General features: G+C 47.1%; 1 protein-coding gene across 6 annotated transcripts in view; it reads right to left on the reverse strand.

Annotated features, from left to right (window-relative positions):
• Window positions 1–18,058, reverse strand: part of LOC120712552 — a 39,925-nt gene extending 21,867 nt beyond the window's left edge. The window contains exons 1-10 of one of the 6 annotated variants that reach the window (XR_005690922.1): window positions 17,490–18,045; window positions 16,712–16,800; window positions 16,515–16,599; window positions 15,559–15,653; window positions 15,268–15,480; window positions 15,069–15,173; window positions 14,886–14,957; window positions 14,729–14,797; window positions 14,006–14,572; window positions 13,836–13,911 (exon numbers count right to left, since the gene is read on the reverse strand). Coding sequence is in view for 5 of the 6 variants with exons in the window: in XM_039998359.1 (XP_039854293.1) it covers window positions 12,331–13,307; window positions 13,396–13,464; window positions 13,548–13,613; window positions 13,693–13,761; window positions 13,843–13,911; window positions 14,006–14,324 (1,569 nt within the window). In the remaining variant the exon portion in view is untranslated. Of the gene's footprint in view, window positions 1–10,943; window positions 13,308–13,395; window positions 13,465–13,547; window positions 13,614–13,692; window positions 13,762–13,835; window positions 13,912–14,005; window positions 14,573–14,728; window positions 14,798–14,885; window positions 14,958–15,068; window positions 15,174–15,267; window positions 15,481–15,558; window positions 15,654–16,514; window positions 16,600–16,711; window positions 16,801–17,489 lie in introns of those variants that run through there. The other 5 variants (XM_039998363.1, XM_039998360.1, XM_039998359.1 and 2 more) reach the window with 5 other exon arrangements.
• Between the last annotated feature and the right edge of the window lie 1,178 nt (window positions 18,059–19,236).

A 19,236-nucleotide genomic window follows, 5' to 3' on the forward strand; every position in this document is an offset into this window, starting at 1 on the left:
GCTGAAGGGCCATCCCACTCAACAGACCAACCCGGAGGCAGAGTACAAGGCCAAGTAAGACTCGCAAACAGATCTTCAAAGTTAGTACCTGAAAAACAGTGCCACAAGCAAGGCTGAGTATACTAATACTCAGCAAGACTGACCCGTCTCCGTATATAACATAGTCCGATAACTAGACATGCAAGCTTTTTGGTTGGTAGGGTTTGTTTGCCAAAAAAAATGCCGCTAAGTGTTGATCCTTACTTTCAGGTTTTACTTAGCCAGATTCTAGTGGAATTAACCATTCTAAATTTGCAACTAACTCTACTCAAACATGGTAGAGCAACCATTTAATCAACCAGCAGTATTTTCATCATCGTATTCCACTTGTTACTCTATGTGACCGAAAACATTAAGCAATCTCATGCCGTGAGAGGCGGACGATTCTGAATCGAATTTCAACCTGGCCAGGGGAACCTAGACCACACGCATGGGGATCGACTTCGCTCCCGCCCACGCTACTTTTCCCCTTTCTTTCCAGTCCGTGGATCCGGAACACCCTCCCCGACTACAGAGTCCGACCACTCTGCACCCGTACGTCGCGACATAAAAATAAACCCTACTTCTACCAGGAGGGTGCGAGATCGTTCCACTCGCCGGTCCAATCAGGTACTTAAGCTTACCGATTACCATATTTCTCGGTATGTGGCTAGTACTTTCAAACGCTTAACGAAATGAGCCACACACCGCGACCTTAGCCATTTTTGACTACACCAGCGGGGTATCACAACTACACAACCCCGCCCGTTGTCCTTACATTTCAACAGGAATTAAAGTCAGTACAATTCCTATTTGCTCGCGAGAGGCAGGGAACCACTCGACTTCTACCGTACCTATTTAGCATGGCAACTAGTCGATAAAAAGATCCGGTATCAAACATAGGTTCCTATGGATCATGCATCTAGGGTTTTCGATCAACGCCTAGAGAACTTAAATGCAGAAAACCAACTATTCCATACATTAATAAATAGATAGCAGAATGATAATTCGGAAAAATAGTGGGATTATGCTCCGGGCTTGCCTTCTTGGGCACTGTTAGACAGAAAAGCTTCTGGGGCTTGGCCCAGGTCTTGAGACAAGTTAGTACAGTTCAGATTAACCTCCTGCTCCGCACGAGAGTCCGCGGGCACCAGTTCGTAGTCTCCGTCCGCGAGGTTAACCATTTCTATATGCAATGCAAGATTTTGAGTTATTCAGGGATATAATTTCTTTCCTTCACGATAAAGTTGTAGTCCACGAAAGTTAATTTAGTGATGATTTCACATTTCATTTCATGGGCAATCATTTATAGAGTAGCAAGCATAACTACGGTTATTCATGAATGAGTGGGGTTCTGGGTTTTCATTTTCAATCTCAACACATAGCATGCTTTCATTATTCCTTAACAACACAACTACTAAAGAGCTAGAGAAGAAACACTAAAGTAATTCAGATTCAAACTTGAACATTCAGGGTATAAATTTCAGCATCTATCATAGAGCAAAAACTATAACTATTCATGCAAATGGATTACTCTAGTTGCTTCATCTTTTTGTACAAAATGTTCAACATGGATTCTGGTGCTACAAATTTTATGCAAGCAACTTCAAAGCATAAACTCAGCACTGAAATTTTTCCAGATTTTATACACTTATATAGCAGAGGTGATAAAAAGATTAAAAACAGCAAGCCATTAACAAAGATTAAATCTACAGAAAGTTTTACTAAGGATTTGGTTCTCAAATTTTTACCAGAGACTAGTCCTGAGTTAAAGATACTCCAGAAAATTTTTCAAGATTTAACTCACTATGATAAATTAGTTATTCAGTTAATTTAACATGAGTTTGCATGAATTTCTCAAGATGCATTCGACCAGTATTGCATCTGAACTTTTTATCACAGGTAGAACATACTCTAAAAAAGATCATGCCCAAAAATAATGATCAGAAACATTGTAGATTACACAGAACAAAAATAGTAAATCTAGCCCTAAGATGCTAAGCATGATTATTCACCAAGGCAAAACTCAGTAAATGCAGCTCAAAATTCCTATACAGGAACACAGAGCTAAAAAGATACTCCAGAAATAAACATGGATTTTTCTGAGCATAAGAACTATATATAAGGAATTAAGTTGATTAAACAAGCATAAATCATGGTATATAGCAAATGAACTCTCATAAATCTTAAATTTAGATATTAACAGTGTTCTAGTTTTACATGCACGCAGTAAAAATTCCAGGGCAAGTTCATGTGCATATTTTCCAGAATTAAATCGAGAAAGCTAACAACAGATTAGAGAATCTTGATTATTCCAACATGATAACTGTTTTGGGTTGGTGTCATCTTTTTACTGTGATATTAAAATTCCATTAGTGATAACATATCCAAAAATCAAAGTCATTTGATGAGCACAACTTCATGAACATGCATAAGGTGGTTTTCTTATTCTTTTCCCTAGATTAAATTCAGTTGAGTTTCTGCAAATGTGAATGTTACAAAATTTGTAGATTTTGTTACAAGGATTCCAGATCAGTAGAGTTTACATTTTTCTGATTTTTCTGTGATTTGTTTCGCATTTTAGAAGTTCACTGGTATACACAGTAAAACTTGCAGAGACACCCTTGAACGAAAAAAAGAAATTACAACCGGGTCCTTCGCCGGCCTTCTCCGCCGTGGCATCTTGCTGGTGGTGTTCTGCGGTGCAGGGCTTACCGGGGCTGCCACGGGGAGGCGCGTGGGGGAGAAAGGATCGAGGAACACCTACCCTGGTCGACGTTCGAGCGTTTGGAGCACAGGTTCAAGCTCGTCGGCGTTGATGGCGGGTCGGTTGTTCGGTTCGCCGGCGCTGGAGGTGAAGGAGGGCTCGGGGTAGGGGAACAAGGCGCGCACGAGCACCGCGTGAGCTCGTGGATGCTTCTGGGGTAGCTGTCGGGCTCGGTCTTCCCCGGAGCTGGCCGGTCCGCGGTGAGCCTGAGCTCGCCGGCGGCGGCGCAAAAGGGGAACGGCTTCGGGAGGGGGTTTGGATTCGATTCCGCGCGCGTGGAGCTTAACTGGGAGGTGGCGAAGCTGCTGCGGTGGTCGGAGGGGGCAATGTGGGGCTGGGCTAGCCGGTCCGCGAGAGCTGGATCTCGGCGGCCATGGCGGAGCGGCGGGAGGAGGAAGAAGGGGAAGAAGGGGCGCGACTGTGGGGGTTCTGGGGGTCTTTATAGGCCAAAGAGCTCCTGGGTGAGGAATGGAGTGACTGGGGGCGGTTGATTTGGTCCTGGGTGGCTCGACGGCGAGCGGGCGGAGGAGGCAGCGGCGCTGCGCCGGCCGGGGTGTCGTGGCGGCTCGGGAGCGGCCTGGGACGCGTGTGGGCGTGGGAGGGCGCCAAGGGGCAGGCCAGGTGGCGTGGGGAGTTTTCCCCGGGTCCATTTGGCCGCGGGCGCGCGGTGGACGAAGTCCACCGGCGGCGTACGGCAGGCGGCGGCCGAAACAGAGCAAGCCGGGAGAGAGAGATGGAGGTAGGGGCTCTTTTGCGATTTCTGAAAATTTCAGGGACCTCTCGGTAAACTAAAATTATCTCCTAATTGGAGGGCTCAAATGGAAAAGTGTTGAATACCATTTTTGCATAACTTTTCAAGATCTACAATTTTTGTGTTATGCAACTTTTCGTTTGAAACTCACATTTTGAACTATTGGTACATTTACATATTTGCACAAAAGGACTTTAGTTTTAATCAGTTTTTGACTTGATTTTGGCTGAAGTTCAATTGAGCACATGTCAATTGAAATACCTCTCATGAGCCAACAAAAATTTTGTGCACATTTTTGAATTAAAATTTGAGTAGTTTTTCACTCCTTTCTCTTTTTCCTTTAATTTCTTTTGTATGATTTGTATTTTATTTGGTCCTTTCTCTTTGAATTAGTTTCCCAAATTTTTCTTTTAACTTTCACTAAGGTGTATTGATTGGATTTCAAAGTATTGACACCTGAGGTGTTACAATGAATGAGTGTGATGCTCCAGAATCAAATAGTACTGTTGCAAGAGTTGAGCTGACTAGGTACTCACCGAGTACTACGCCCTGGGCTCCTTGAGCTTCCTGTGCGTCGATGTGGTTGACACGGGCTCGTCCAAAAGACTGCTAGGATTGCCTCTGCTGGTTGTTGTTGTTGTTGCTGTTGCCACGGAGGGGCACTCGGTTGGCACCGGTCAGAACTGGCTTGGGTCCGTTCACTGTGTTGGAGAAAGCCGAAGTAGCAGGCTTGCTCTTGGCATAGGGGCAGTCGGCGATGAAGTGACCCGTCTCACGGCAGTTGAAGCAGGCTCTCACGTTGCTGTTGTTGTTGGTGACCTGGCTCGCATTATTCTGTGAGGCCCTCATGGTGTTCTGGCTTCTGGGCTGTGTGTTAGGGGCCCGTGGTCCTGTCACTTGAGACTGAGTTTTGTACTGCATTGGGGCTTGGGACCTTGGTGCGTTGTAGCTGAGACTTCTGGTCTTCTGAAAACGATCCTGCTGGCGAGACTTACTCTCCAGAAACTTGCGTTTGTTCTCTTTCCTTTCATCAATCTTAGCCTTCTCGGTGAGGATTGCCTTGTTCATCAAGGTGTTGAAATCAGGATAGATCTGAGGGGTGAGCAGGGTCCTGAGTTCTGGGTTTAGTCCCTTCTTGAACATGTCCTGCTTCTTCTCGTCGTCGTTCACTTCATCTGGCGCATATCGAGACAGCTCCATAAACTGGTGAGTATATTCTTCCACCGACATACTCCCCTGCTGAAGTGCGCGGAACTCATCTGCCTTGCGCTTCATGGTGGCCGAGGGGATGTGATAACGGCGGAACTCCCTCACGAATTCATTCCAGGTGATGGTGGAGGCATCTCGGGCAGCAGCGCAGTAATTTTCCCACCAGGCTAAGGCGGTCCCGGTGAGTTGATGTGCTGCCAGAAGAACTTTATCCCGATCCTGGCACCCAAATGGCTCAAGCTTCCTTTGGATCACGCGGAGCCAGTCATCTGCATCCAAGGGGTTGCTGGATCCGGCAAAAGTGGGTGGCTTGGCCCTCAGAAAAGCTGTCAGCTTGTCATTAAAGGTCTGCTCTCGTGGCTGCCTGTTCACTAGAGCATTGGCCAGTGTCTCCAGTATGAGAGTCTGGTTATGGATTACTTGTGCCAGGTCCACGAAAGGTGGTGATGGTGGTGGTGGCAGCTGTGCACCATGATTTTCTCCTCTGCCCTGACTCACTTCTTGTTCTTCCTGAGGATGGTTTTGCCCGTCAGGGTGTACTCCTGCATCAGCGGCTGCAGGGTCCCTGACTCGGGAGGCCCTTGTGATGCTCCGGGAAACCATCTGCAGAACGAGTGGATTGGGACTAAGATTAGGTGATGTTTAAGTTGGTTAAGTCGTATTTTTGAAAAGGCAGTATCTATTTACTGCCGGCAAGCACACAATCAACAAGCAATCATCACAAACAACAAGCACAAGCAACTTTATTACAGCAAGGGGGGGTACAACACGGGGCAAGGTCAAACGCGTACTACACGACCGGGTACACAACTACAAAAGAAAAGGGGCACTGATCTTCTTCGGACCACACGGCTTCATCCCTTGACGGTCGCTAGCACTTTAGGCTGACTCATCGGCTTGAGTGGGTTCCTCCCTCGGAAAGGAACACACGACCTCCGGGGAAAAGAGTGGTCCCGGTTCGCCATCCTCTAGACCTCCGTTTTCCCGGGGTTGCATTGCGGCTTCTCTTGCGGCGGCGGCCGTAGACCTTCCAGGATTCTCGGGTGGGGCTAGTGGGTTTCCAACGAGTGGTCCCCATCCTACGATGGGCGTTCCGAGCAGAACATGGTCTTCTCCAATTGCTGGGACTGGGGTTCCACTTCTAGTCCATTCCTGCATACGCCGATCCCGGGCTTGCCTGAGGCTCTCTTGAGCAACTGCTTCACTGCTGACCGCGGCTGCGGCTCTTGCCTCGGCTTGGACTGCTCGGATCTATTGCAGTCTTACTGCGAGCTCTGCTTGCTCGGCTCGATGGGTCTGTTCCCTCAGCAAGTTGGCTTGCTCGTCAAAGAGCTGATCCAAGGAGGCTAGGTAGGTAGCTACTTGGTACAGGAGAACTTCTTCATGGCGGCGCCGTTCCAGGCTTCTCATTCGAGCTTCCCAAACTGGAGTTCTGATGGCTGGTGGGAAGAACCTCATTGGTGTGGGGGCGAGGTGTCCTTCGAAAATCCGGCACAGATAACGAAGTGCTTTCCTGACGGCTAGGGGATAGGTGTCCTGGTGCCTAAACCCTGTAGCGGTCACTCGCCATGACAGGATGTCGGGGTAGCGGTCACTTCTGGCGATGACTAGGATCACCCTGCAGCGGAGAGTGCCTTGGTGCTCGTACTCTCTGCTGTAGTACCTTGGGCGTTCCGTGACGCCAAGGCTCTCCAGGGCGTTGATCAATAGGCTGGGGAAGCCAGGCGCAGCTTGGCAGTCGCCCTGGGTCCATCCTTCCTCAGCCATCTGAAAACGAAGATATGGTGAAAAACTTGCACAATTATTTGAGGTACACAAAGGGGTAGATGATTTTTATTTATGGCATCATGGTGGGGTACAACTTCATGGGTACATGATTATTATTAGAGCAAAGGTTCTAGTTTGGAGACAACTCTATCATGGGGATTCCTCCTCAATCCTAAGAGAGCGCTTCTTTAGGGGCAGATATTGATCCGTCAAGTCATCCTCGGTCTGAGTACCTTTGTCCCAATGGGTTTCCTCAGGTTCTTCTTCCTCAGTTTGAGTTCCAACATCCCAATGGGTTTCCATGGGCTCTTCCTCTTCGGCCTGAATGCCTACATCCCATTGAGCCTCTTCGGGTTCTTCTTCTGCGTCTTCTTCCATCCATCCGCCTATTCCCCAGCGAGCCTCGTACCTCCGCATACGAGCTTGGAGAGCGGCTAGCGAGTCCTCGGCGCGTGTGGCTCTTGCCCGCTGTTCTTCCAGTTCTTCCTCTTTTTCATCCATTTGGACTTGGAGGGCGGCTAGGGAATACTCGGCATGGAAAGTCCTCGACCGTTGTTCCTCCATCTCCTGGGTTGCTTTTTCTGCTCTGTGGACCTGCTGTTTCAGTTGTGCTGCTTGATCGCGATAGAGCTCATCCAGGCCGGTGAGATAGATGGATAGGTGAGAGACCGTGTCTTCTAGGTCTTCTTCTTCTCTTCCAAGTCCTCTCATCCTGGCAATCCATGTGCGTCCTCTTCCTTCAGTCGGCGGGAAAAATCCCATAGGAGTCCGCTGGAGGTGATGCCTGTAGATCACACGCAGACGTCGTAGGGCTTTGCGGGCGGCTTTCCGATAGGTATCCGGGAAACGGAATCCAGTGGTGGAGATGAACCAAGGGTCCACATCAGGGTAGCGGGTGCTCCTTGCTATGAAGATCATCAGGTCACACCGAAGAGTGCCCTTGGAGTCATACTCCCGGTAAAGAAACTCTGGCGGATCCCCAACTCCAATGCGTTCCAGGCTGAGTATCAACAACTTAGGAAGGCCGGGCTCTGCGAAACAGATTCCGCCGATCCATCCGTTGTCAGCCATCTGGAACAGGGCAAGAACCAAAGGTAAGTATTTGTGTGAGGAAAGGATTAAGGATAGAAAAGTCCTAGGGTGCTAGGTCCTGAAAACGGGCTTCGCTTCTAGGGTCACGTCCTACGGCCAACCTACGGCTCTGATACCACCTGAAGCGTCCCCTCATAAGAGAAGACTTAAATGTGATACAAAGCACCAGTCCCAGGAGGCTGATGCCACATTTATTACATCAGATGGTTCAAAACCGTACAAACCTTGGAGGACACTCGATACAGATGATAATAATAATTAACCAGGCTATGACATAACACCAGACCGCGAACCACATAGGGTCTACTACGGGCTCAGAGTACTGCGACAGCGGAGGCATCTCGACAGGGCCGGTTCCACAGGCAAGGTTGGGTGTAGAACGATAACCCTACTCGGCGTCGTCTGGTACGAAGTCCGGGTCTTCTTCTGTAAAAAGTAAGAGTGGGGTGAGTACAAACATACTCAGCAAGTCCAACCACACCCACGGAGGGGGTTATAACAGAATAATATGCATAGGTAAATCAAGGAATAGGTTACGGTTTAATTTGAAGAAAAATGACATTTTATGCATGGGTTTATTTTACGAAAAACCTTTTAGAAATCAGTTTTTGTAGTAACACAGAGTTCAGGTTTTGAAACTGCTACCGGACTCCCCGTCCGTCGTAGCACACGGCACAACTGCCGGAACCGATTCCAAAACAACTCACACCAGCCCATCCCAAAGAAACACTAGTTATGTGACCACACCATAACTCGCCCAATACCGTGGGCACGGACTATTCGAATAGATTCTTAACTCTGTAGAGGTGTGCAACTTTACCCACAAGTAGGATACCACAACTCGAACACCGTCGTGTCGGTGTAGATCCCAACATAGCCATTACCCACCATAGATAAGCCTGACTAGCCATCACGGGATGCACCAAGGGGTCATTGACCATTCACTTAGGTATAACCGGGCATAAGTCACTCGTGGCTTATCCCTTTTTCCTTAGTCACCCGTTGCTCTCAGCTCTCCTGATGGCTATCACACCAACTAGTGGGATTTATGCTACGCCGTTGCCCATTCAACGGTCGAGTGGTTTGCACGATAGTGGAGTTAGGTGAGATGACACACCAACTCGGTCCTTAGACGCGACAAGATGGATATCTCCCTTCTTTGCCCTGCCACACAGGCATAAGCACACCAGTCGGCAATTCACACAGAAATGCCGTCCATCCCGTCCATACTCATCTTTCGAAAATCCACGTTTTATCCCTTCCCACACGCACACATTTTCTTTATCAAACAAATTATGGTATGAGTAAAGTCCTAAGCGTTCTAATGTCGATTAACGTCCAAACAAAATCAGACATTAATCTAGGTGGTCAAGGAATGGTCATCACAAATCAAGGGGTGGCTATCCAACCGTGTTTTCATGCAAGTAAAACATATGCAATTTATAAAACAGGCCATTGGGTTGCATTTATAGAAAACTAGGACAGAAACATGCATCAAAGGATGGGATTGAACTTGCCGTCTTCGTAGCCTTCGGGGAGGTCCTGTCCTTCGGGCTCGGGGTCACGGAACTGGTCCTCGTTCACCTGCGCACATCACTGCTCGTCAACGGGCTCTCCTTCGCTCACTCCGTGGTCTACAGCGCACACAAACAAGCACACAATCAAAACAAAGATTTGTCGTCGAGCTCGAAACGGAAACACATGAAATATAGAGCATAGAGTATTATTTTTGGATGGTTTCTGAATGGTATGGCCAAAACTGAGTTAGAGAGGCGGGGTAAAATTTTAGGTTAAGCCGGGGTCGTTAGGCACATAAAATGATAGGTCAGGGGAGCGTTTAGGCCCTAAACAGGGGTCTAGGGACCCAGTTGTAATTAAGATTAAGTAGGCAGGGGCTCTGTTTATAATTTAGAAATTATTTGGGTCATTCTAAAAGAGTCAGGGGTTTTTTCGTAATTAAGTTTATATGGAAGGGGGGCTTATTTTGGAATTAGGTAAAAGGGCAGGGTTCACTTTGCAAATTGGTTAGGGGGGGACTCTTAACCAAATAAGAGGGAAAGGAGGGGGCTTGGGGCAAATTTGCCCCTTCTTCCTCCTCCCCTCGACGCAGAACAGGGGAGGGGTAGGGAGCGCCGGCGGCGGCCGATTCGGCCGCCCTGGGCCTCGACGGCGGCCCGGGGTAGAGGGGAAAGGAGGTGGGGGCCCTGCGGGGTTGATTCCCGGCCTCACCTAGTGCCGGGGCGGCGCTCAGAGGCGGGGCGACGCGGGCCGGCGGCGGCGGCGCTACTGAAGCGGGGCGGCGGCGCTAGCGCTGGGGAGGGGAGGCGGTGGTGGCCAGGGAGGCTTGAGTGTGGGGGTGTGGCGCCGGTGGGGAGGCTTTTATAGCCGTGGAGAGGCGGTGGCGGCTTGGCGGGATGCGGCGGAGGCCGGCGGCAGAAATAATGGCGGTGGGGGCGAGGCTCTGTGCGGGCGTCAATGGGGAGCTGAGGCGAGGTGATGGCTTGATAGGCGACGCTGTGCGTCGTCAACGGCGCCAGTGGGCGGCGAGGTGACGCGAGGCGGCGACCAAGGCAGGCGGTGCTGTGCCGTGGTCGCCGGCGCTGTGCGCCAAGGCGACGGCGTGGCGTGGCGTGGCGTGTGTGCGCGCGCTCGGGCAGGCGGGGTGAGCAGGCATGCGTGGCAAGCGGCGCTCGGGGCCGGTCGTGCGTAGCAGGGCGCGCGCGGGGAGGATGGGCGGCGCTGGAGCGGCGTGCGGACGGGTCGGGGATGCGCGGGCACGGCCGTACGCGCGCGGGCGGCGAGCAGGGTGCCGGGCCGAGCGACGCACGGGCGGGCCGAGCGGGGCGCGAGCGCGAGGGGGAGCGGGGCAGGGCAGGCCGGGGTGCGCGTGGCCGTGGGGCGAGGTCGGGGCGAGCCTGGTGCGCGCGCGGCGAGCGGCGCGCGGGGCGTGCTCGGGAGCGGGCCAGCGCAGAGGGGGGGGTCGAGCGGGACCGGGCGAGAGAGAGAAGGAAAGAAAGGAAAGGAAATGGGAAAAGAAAAAGAAAGAGGGAAAAAAAGGAGGGGAGAGAAATAAAGAGAGAAAGAGAGAGAGGGGGGGCGGGTGAGCACGTCGGCGCTGATCGCGGCCGCGGTCGGCCACGCGTGGTGTCGGCCGCGTGCGACGCGCAGGCCGAGGACCAAACAGGGATGGGACAGCGGAAGATTTGGATGTTGGCTCGGTTCCTCGGGAGTATCAGGAAATCAGGCGGGAGATGAATCAAGTAGGGGATCGAGCTCAACGACGAAACAAAAATTTTTAGCGCACGATTTATTTTAGTAAATTTTTGGGATGTTACAATATCCCACGTGCAAATTCGTCGACCCTATTTTGAGCAAAATATGCTGTGAACATTGACTCTTCCACACCAGGATGATTTACTATATTTTGTATATTAGAACACTGATGGAATGACACCATATGCATATCAGGTAGATGAAGCTGCAGTTGTTTCACATGTGGGTGGTTTTGGCTTAGGTCGAAACCATATATCCTCCACATTGCTTTTGGAGGCGTCACCCACCGAGCATCCCTAAACTGCTTTATCTCATCAACATTATCATTGCCATCAGCATTATCACCTTCTCTAACAGCAACAGATGCCCGATCATGACCCTTGTAAATGTATTTGAATAAGTATTTAACAGATTTAATGCTTCCACAAGCTTCAACATTAATATGGCAATTGAACGTGCGTAGAAGATAAGGGTTGTATGGGACTACCCATCTATTGTCCAGCTCATGACCTCTAACAATTTCCTTACGTCCATCATTACGTCGCCTATATACAGGGTAAAAGTCTTTTCCCTGAGATGTGGACTCGCAGAAGGCCCGTGGATAGCGATTCTTACAAGATGTGCGTCCCTTAGTGCAAGGACAAAATGGGTTTAGCACCCCGCACGGGCCATGCATCATGTGCTTGGTGACCATCTTGTATAACTCAGGAAACTTTTTCTTGTTTGGAAGTTCTGCTGAGATAAGAAGATCATATTGCTCAGGATATGTAAGCTTGTACTTCCGTTTCATGATCAGCAAGAAGTGAGCATGTGGCAACCCCCTCTCTTGAAACTCCACAACATATACATAAGCCCGAACCTTACCAAGGATATCATTCTCCATCAATTTCTTCTTCAGCACCTAAAGTTTTGCCCTGAAAACCCTAGTTACAAGATCAGGGCGATCTTGTGCAATTTGGCTAGGCAAAAGGTCCTATTTGATCTCATCCCAATTTGGATTGCACATCATTGTGAGGAAGATATCTGGTTTTCCATACTTCCCACCAATGCCATGGCATCCATATACTGACGCCTCATGTCCCGAGGACCTCCTATGAATGCCGTGGACAACACTGTCCGTTTCCCAACGGAATCTGCTCGACCCTCGCCTGCATGCAAACTATCAACGAGACCTTGGTATAAATCAGCCCTCAACTCTTGCTGATTATTCCTTATGTAATCTAAGCGTGAACTTTATATCTTCATGTATGTGTCCATAGCAAACTGCTGGAATAGCTGCTTACCAAAAAATACTGGGTTAAATATACCGGGACGCATCTAGAATCTGTAGCAGTAATAGTCACGTACTGACACACATAAATTGCCGGGCCCACCTACATATTTGTGAAGCTACTATTACCACAAAGAAATATAGAACAAGAAGTAGTGTTTAATAAGAACTATAATTATTTATTTATAATCCCCGAACTATACCTTCACCATCGCCGCCATCACTTTCAGCGCGAGCCTTTTGGTTTGCACGAGCAGCCTTGACCTCTTGCATAGTCACGCCAACCTTCAGAATGCAACTATGCCAACCGAGCTCCCCTCTGGGAAAGAAAAGTGGATATGATAATGCATCATAACATGCATGGTATGAACGAATCCCATGCACAGACCTATCCTTCCCCTGCAGGAGAACACTATGTTTGAACTGGCATAGGAGTTCACTACCCTCAATCCAAACAGCAGCAACCTCCGATGTGAGATGCACATTATATGTTCTCTGATCTAACTGTTGGTTAAGATTCAATGCAACATGGTAGTCCTCTACATCTTCAACGTGACCCATAGACCTCAGATGTTCGGAGTATGGGTTGCCTTGTAGTATCCCAACTAATCTTTCTATAACCTCCTTATCCTTTATCAAGCATTCTTCATGACACCTACGGTATCGGTGCTCAAGAGAAGGATCATCATCATAGAAGTATAATTCAAGGTGTCTAGGTTCGGTGCCTTCTTCCTTACCAAATGACCGAACATTATGGTACATCTGCCCATGTGCACAAAATGTATAAACTCCCCCATTTCGCATGTTGGTTGTCATACGATCTAAGTGGCAATACAGGGATGTGAATGAGAAATGACCATTAAACAATCTAATGTTTGAGCGGAAGTGTCTAGCATCAGCATCTGAGCTTGACCAAAGCCTCATGAGTTCAGGTGGTGTGTCAGGGGTTGGTAGATGTATCTTCCCACCGCGGCAACAAAATCCAAGGGGCTCGAACTGAAATTTCTTTGCGTTGCAATGTTCGCAATTAGCAACTGGCTCAAGCTTATGCGTCTCAGATGGTACATTTTCAAACACTTTGCCGAAGGGATCAATTACATCCGACACATCGGCATCATCTCCACATGAAGTAACATCGCCATCATCGTCGGATTCACCATCTGTACATACATTAAATGCCATTAACATTCCATTCTAGTAGAATTTAACAATTTTTTCCCAATTGCAAGAAATGTGTTTTGCCAATACCTTGTCCGGCAAAAAGGTAACCCTCATCTTCTTCATCATCCTCCTCGAAAATAACATTCTCATCCCCATCTATTTCAATAGTACGATCATTAAGTTGACAAGAATGCAACATTAAATTGATTAAAGTTGTAAATGAAATTTAGGGAAAGTACCATCCTCGACCATAGGAGATTGTGTCTGCAACTCAGGGTCATTTTGCAGTCGCGCGCCACCTAAACCTTGAAATCAAAATTAAAGGTACAATCAATTTGTCAACTTAGTGATCATGAGTACAGGATATTAGGATGATCTTTTTACCATCACGATTGGTGCAGATTGGCTGCGACTGTGATGCCATCCAGCTACTGGTCTTAGGAGCAGATCCACCTGGAGAGAAAGGAGTTTGTTTGGTCAACACAATTAGAGGGAGTAGCAAAAGTTTTCCTTGGAGTTTTTTTTTCTTTTTACCAATATCGATTTCTTCATGCTCTTGAGTCTTAACTCGCTCCATATGATCCTGGTGGCCGTGTTGTTCTTCTGAAATAAAAATCATTATGCATATTAAATTAATGATTTAACATACAACTATTCTTTATAAATTTAATAATCTTTGATGTGGGGCAGTAATTACCCTCACAGGATTTTGTTGACAGCTGATCGCCACACTTGTCCGTATCATACGTAGAACTGCGATTTTTGCCAATGGTTGCATGGAACTCCTTATTTCTTTGATTTCGGAGTGCATTTCTCTCAACGGCAACCACACGACGAGAAGGTAGACAACGTCCAACCCCAGACTCCATGCCCTGATCGTCTGGTGTCTGTTCAACTATCGGTGGGATGTAAACAGGTGATCCGCTGAATTCCGGAATAACCAACTCACTCGCACTGGTCAAAAGTTCTATGGGGGTTGGAATTATAAGTTTGGGCACAAATTGAGGGTTTGCCATAGCTATAGAATCAGGGTGTAAGTTGTTGGCTCTGAATTCTTTCAGTCTACGTTTATATTCTCTTTTCGACCCCTTAACATTAGCCTTCTTCTGTTCTGCAGACAACTAGGGCCTATTTGCTTTTTTGGCATGGTACGCGTCTCGACGACACTTATTAATTAGTTCCCTCTTCTCGGCAGTCATTGCCTCCCTCTGGGCTCTAGCCCTCTCACGTCGGCGTTCCTTAGGACAAACTCGATGAGTTTCACCTGTTGCATAGTAAACAATAAAATTACAAATACAGTTATACCAATGTTGTTTTGTACTATGGGTGGCAACTACAAAATGTAATTATACTTGACTTCAATACATGCTTATGGTCGTCTATACCAAGTATAACATTAACAAGCTATAATATCACGCACCTGTCCTGGGGTCCTTGCTGGGAATGCTATCATCTTCGCCCATGTTATCAATAGTACCCTGGTAGACATCTGTATAGGCAAAAAAATTCAATAAATTCTTGAAAAAGGTAATCAACTTGTAGCATATCAACATATGGACCAGCTGTAGCAAATGTACCTAAAATATGACTCGCGCTGGTAGTATTGACTGTCATGTCTCCAAGTGTGGCATCAGTGCCCTGATACCCTTCTGCATGTGCACAAAACGACCAGCATATGAACCCTATATAATTGCAACAGGACCCCCAAACGAATGTCCAACACATTTGCCTAATAATTACTCGAACAACCAAAACACTACCTGGCACATCTATCGACCAGCTGAATTCTTGGGCATAGGAGTCATTGCGTTGGAGCCAATCAGCAGTTTCATCAGCCGTCGATGGACTTACATCTGTTTCTACACCTTGAGGTTGTATGTAATTGAGTTAACCTCTAATTAATGAATCAGTGACAGTCATATAAAGGATTGCAGAATAGAGCAATGTATGATGGGAGACCTGTTGCCAATATTTTATCTTCAACGCCTGGATGCTTGTTTTCATTACATTGGGCTTGTACGTTTTTCTTCATCAAACGTGCTTCTCTGCGCTTCTTGTTCTTTTCCTCTTTTTGTTCAGCAGACATCCCAGCATACCGCTCCCTTTCTCGTTGCCTCTTCCGTTCTATTTGGTCAAGGGCAACTGGAGTCGTATTGGAAGTATCTTTAGTATCTGCAAGAGCAACCATAAGTCATGAGACAACGACATTGCACAGAGCATGGAAAACACAATCATAGACATACGATTCACCTGTATCAATAGCGTTTGATATATCAGCAAAGGGAATTCTTCCTGACCGTGCCATTGCTGTATAGAAAAATACTCAGTGCCAACCAATCACGTTTCTGCAATGGTTCAACCCTCGGTTAGGAAAACACTACCTGGCACCTCTATCGACCAACTAAACTCTTGGGTTCACAATCATAGTAACCTGGTCAAACTATTATGCTACAGGTGCACAACTAATATACCAGATCAACAAACATCATACATCGAAATCGGTGATCTAGATGGAGCAAAAGTATGCATCAAATAGAAACACATCTCACTGATGCTACAAGATTACTCAGCCTTGCAATTGACAAACTTAAGTAAAGAACAAAACTTATAGTAAGCTTAAAAAAACATTGTAAGGTGCACAAGATTTTATGAAACTTCTCTATCCAAAAATACATGTCCACACAAAAACCTGTTCCTCATATAGTTTCCATGCAAAACATTAACAAATATATTTCAGTAGTTTTTCAGGTTCCATGCAGCTGCCAAAAGAAATAACAGACATTGTCCCAGCAGAATGCTCAACACAAAACACACCATTTGCACACAAAGGTTTCAGCTTCTGAACTTTAGGCCATTTGCAGATCAATCAAGGAAATGTGTCGGCCAATTCAACAACAACTGTATTTGGGCTATTGGCTCCTAATTATGCATGATTAAATGTGTAATTGAACACTCAATTTAATCTTCTGCACTTTACCATTGTTCATTATAAGTTTATATATAGTCATATCAAGTAAATATTGTTCCACTAACTATTCTTTTAGATGTGTGTATCTCATGATGTCATTTGTGATATATCAACTGGCTGAAAAGATTAATATTGGCACTTTTATATGCTGCAAGTTCAAAACGCCGCATGTATCTGTATGTATCTCAATGGCAACACCAACCTACACCCCAACAGTACAAGAGTGAGAAGCAGGTACCTTGGCCAAATGGACAGTGTCTGGATGCCAGATGACTTATCTAGCCCGAACCAGTTCACCACATACTCGTCGAGGCTCGCGTGCGCTGCAAGCATAAAAGTGAAAGAATCCTATAATGAGAAAGTCCAAATCCACCGAGCAGGGGAAAGTTGAATCCACCCATCCTACCGGTGTGCAATTACACATTTACAACCTACCAAGGAATTGAATCTTAGGTGGGTCCGTTGCAAGAACACAGGCAGCTGCGATCCCTCTGCTCTCCGCCTCCTCGGCTGCCTTGGCAAGCCTGACATATTTAATTCAATTTTTCAGTACCTACAGTGTGTTAATGAGAACTCTGTATAGTGAACTGAAATTTCAAACACAATTGCAAGTGGAGTACGACCAAAGTTATTTTCCACCAGCACCATCTATGATACTTTCATAACCGTACATGATCCAATATCAAAATAATACAATTAGTATTGCCGATTGAGATAAAGCATAAACCAATATCAAAACAATACTTTGTTCTCACTCTTTTAGTATAGGGTAAAGCAGATAACACTCACTTCAATTGACGATCACACTTATAAATTGGATATATAAAAAATCTCCAAACTGCTACACAAGGGATATAATCTGTACATTCTACTTCATGTGTCGGTTTATAGATTAGTCTAAATCTAAACAAAGGCTCTCTTCATGAAGCTCGGGTAATATAACTAAAAGAATGTCGATGCAATAAGAACTCAATTCAAAAGAATGTCGATGCAATAAGAACTCAATTCAAAAGTGTATTTATCTCGACCACTAATAAGAAATTAAAAGGACAGATTCATGTGAGGATAAGCAATTTAATCTTCTGCAACACCCAATCGCATGGCAACTGCAGCTATTTCAGTGCAGATAGTTGGTGCTGCCCAATCGCAAGGCAACCACAGTAGAGTGTTATTCCAGTGGCTGATTTGCAGTAGAGTTGACATTCATGATTACCTGGGTCAGGGCTTCCTGCACCCCGGCGAGGGCTCGATCGTAGGGTAGGCGAGGGCCGCAGGGAGACGGCGCAGCAGGCCAGGTGTTGTTCGGCGCGGCCCCCGGCGCTCGCGGCAGGGAGACGGCTGCAGGTTTTGCGTGCGGCGCGGGCCGCTGGCGCTTACCGCTGGGATACAGCGCAGCACGCGGGGCGTGCGGCGTGGACGCGCCTGCGCTCGCCCGGATCGGTGGTGGCGGCGGCGGCGATGACGCCGGCGCGCAGCGTGACGGGCGCGCTCGCTCGGATCCGCGGCGGCGGTGGCGGCGGCGGCTACGAGGAGGCCGGCGGGCAGCACGATGGGATCGCGGGGGAGCGAGCGTGCGACGGGGAGGGGCCGGGATCGCGTGGGAGGGTGCGAGATTGTGAGGAAGAATCGGTGGCGGCGGTGTCGACGAGGGCGCCGGCGGGCAGCACGACGGGATTGCGGGGAAGTGCAGCGCGGCGGGATGGGATCGCTGGGGGAGTGGGGAGGTGGCCGGTTGGGGATCCAACGGATGAGGTTTCTTTGATCAGACACGGCAGAACCATTAGGGAGGGGATTAGCTCGTACGGCAGAACCATTAGGGAGGAGGTTAAGGTCACACCAAAACTTTTTCTCCCATTCATTCTTTTTAGGAGTAGAGATAGAGATATCGGCCCCGGGAGCGATTGTGCGAGAGGTCGAGATGAGCAGGAAAGCCCATACAACACCTGCCGTAGCTTACGGGTCAAGATCTCTTCTTAGTTACAGTAAAAAAACGGAGGAAGTGATTGGTTAAACACACGTGGACTTTGTCATAAACTTCTCACTAAGTCTAGTACTTTCCATATATTTTCTCCGTTTTCTTTCTTTGTAGAAAAGGGTCTCCCCCCATTTTAATCCAAGGAGAAAAACGTTTCAGTGTATGAAGGTTCAGGCGTATTCTAAGCACGTCGGATGGGTACAAAAACAATATGGGCTAAAGCACTTTTTTTTATCTACTTCAATTTTTTTAGTAAATTATGTGCTCTCACACAATATTCTCTTTCTATTCTAGTGTTTTTTTGTCAAACCGATCGTAGCCTTAACCAAGAGTAACATATAAGTAACATAGATAAAAGTGCGGAGAATCTTATATGTTCAACATGCGATGTAGGTTGTCCATTAGTCTTATATCACATGAAGAACAACAAAGAATCCCTAGTCTCTATACATTTTCCACTTCTACTATTTGCAATCTGAATATTTCGGAACATGAATGGCCAAACTTACTTTTTGACCTTAAATTGAAGGAGGTCCCCATGGCATCTCATCTGATTAATAGAGAAAGAGTCGAGTTTATAGGTTGTCCAACAATCTTATATCAAACTTTGTGTCTATGCATTTTTTCCATTCCTAATATGTGATGTGGTCTCAATATTTTGGAACTTCAACGATAGAAACCTATTTTGGACCTGAAATTGGAGGAGGTTCATGTAGCATTTCTTTAACGGAAAGAGTGGGTTCATCAAAATAAAGGGGAACAATGTGGAAGCAAGCTATTTGTGGTCAAACTTAATCAACCGCTACTTTATTTGTGGGATGCCTAGATCTTATAAGAGAACTACCTCTACATTATAATCTTTTGGGCTTTTAGTAAATTATGTTATTCTAAACAAAAATGCTAAAACAATAGGGCTCTCATTTGTTCCTGACATGGCAATCCACTCGTTTTTGAAAAACCAAGGTGCACGTTAAACTATATGTTG

This window comes from Panicum virgatum, chromosome 6K (genome assembly GCF_016808335.1).
Source record: "Panicum virgatum strain AP13 chromosome 6K, P.virgatum_v5, whole genome shotgun sequence".
Classification (NCBI taxonomy): Eukaryota; Viridiplantae; Streptophyta; class Magnoliopsida; order Poales; family Poaceae; genus Panicum; species Panicum virgatum.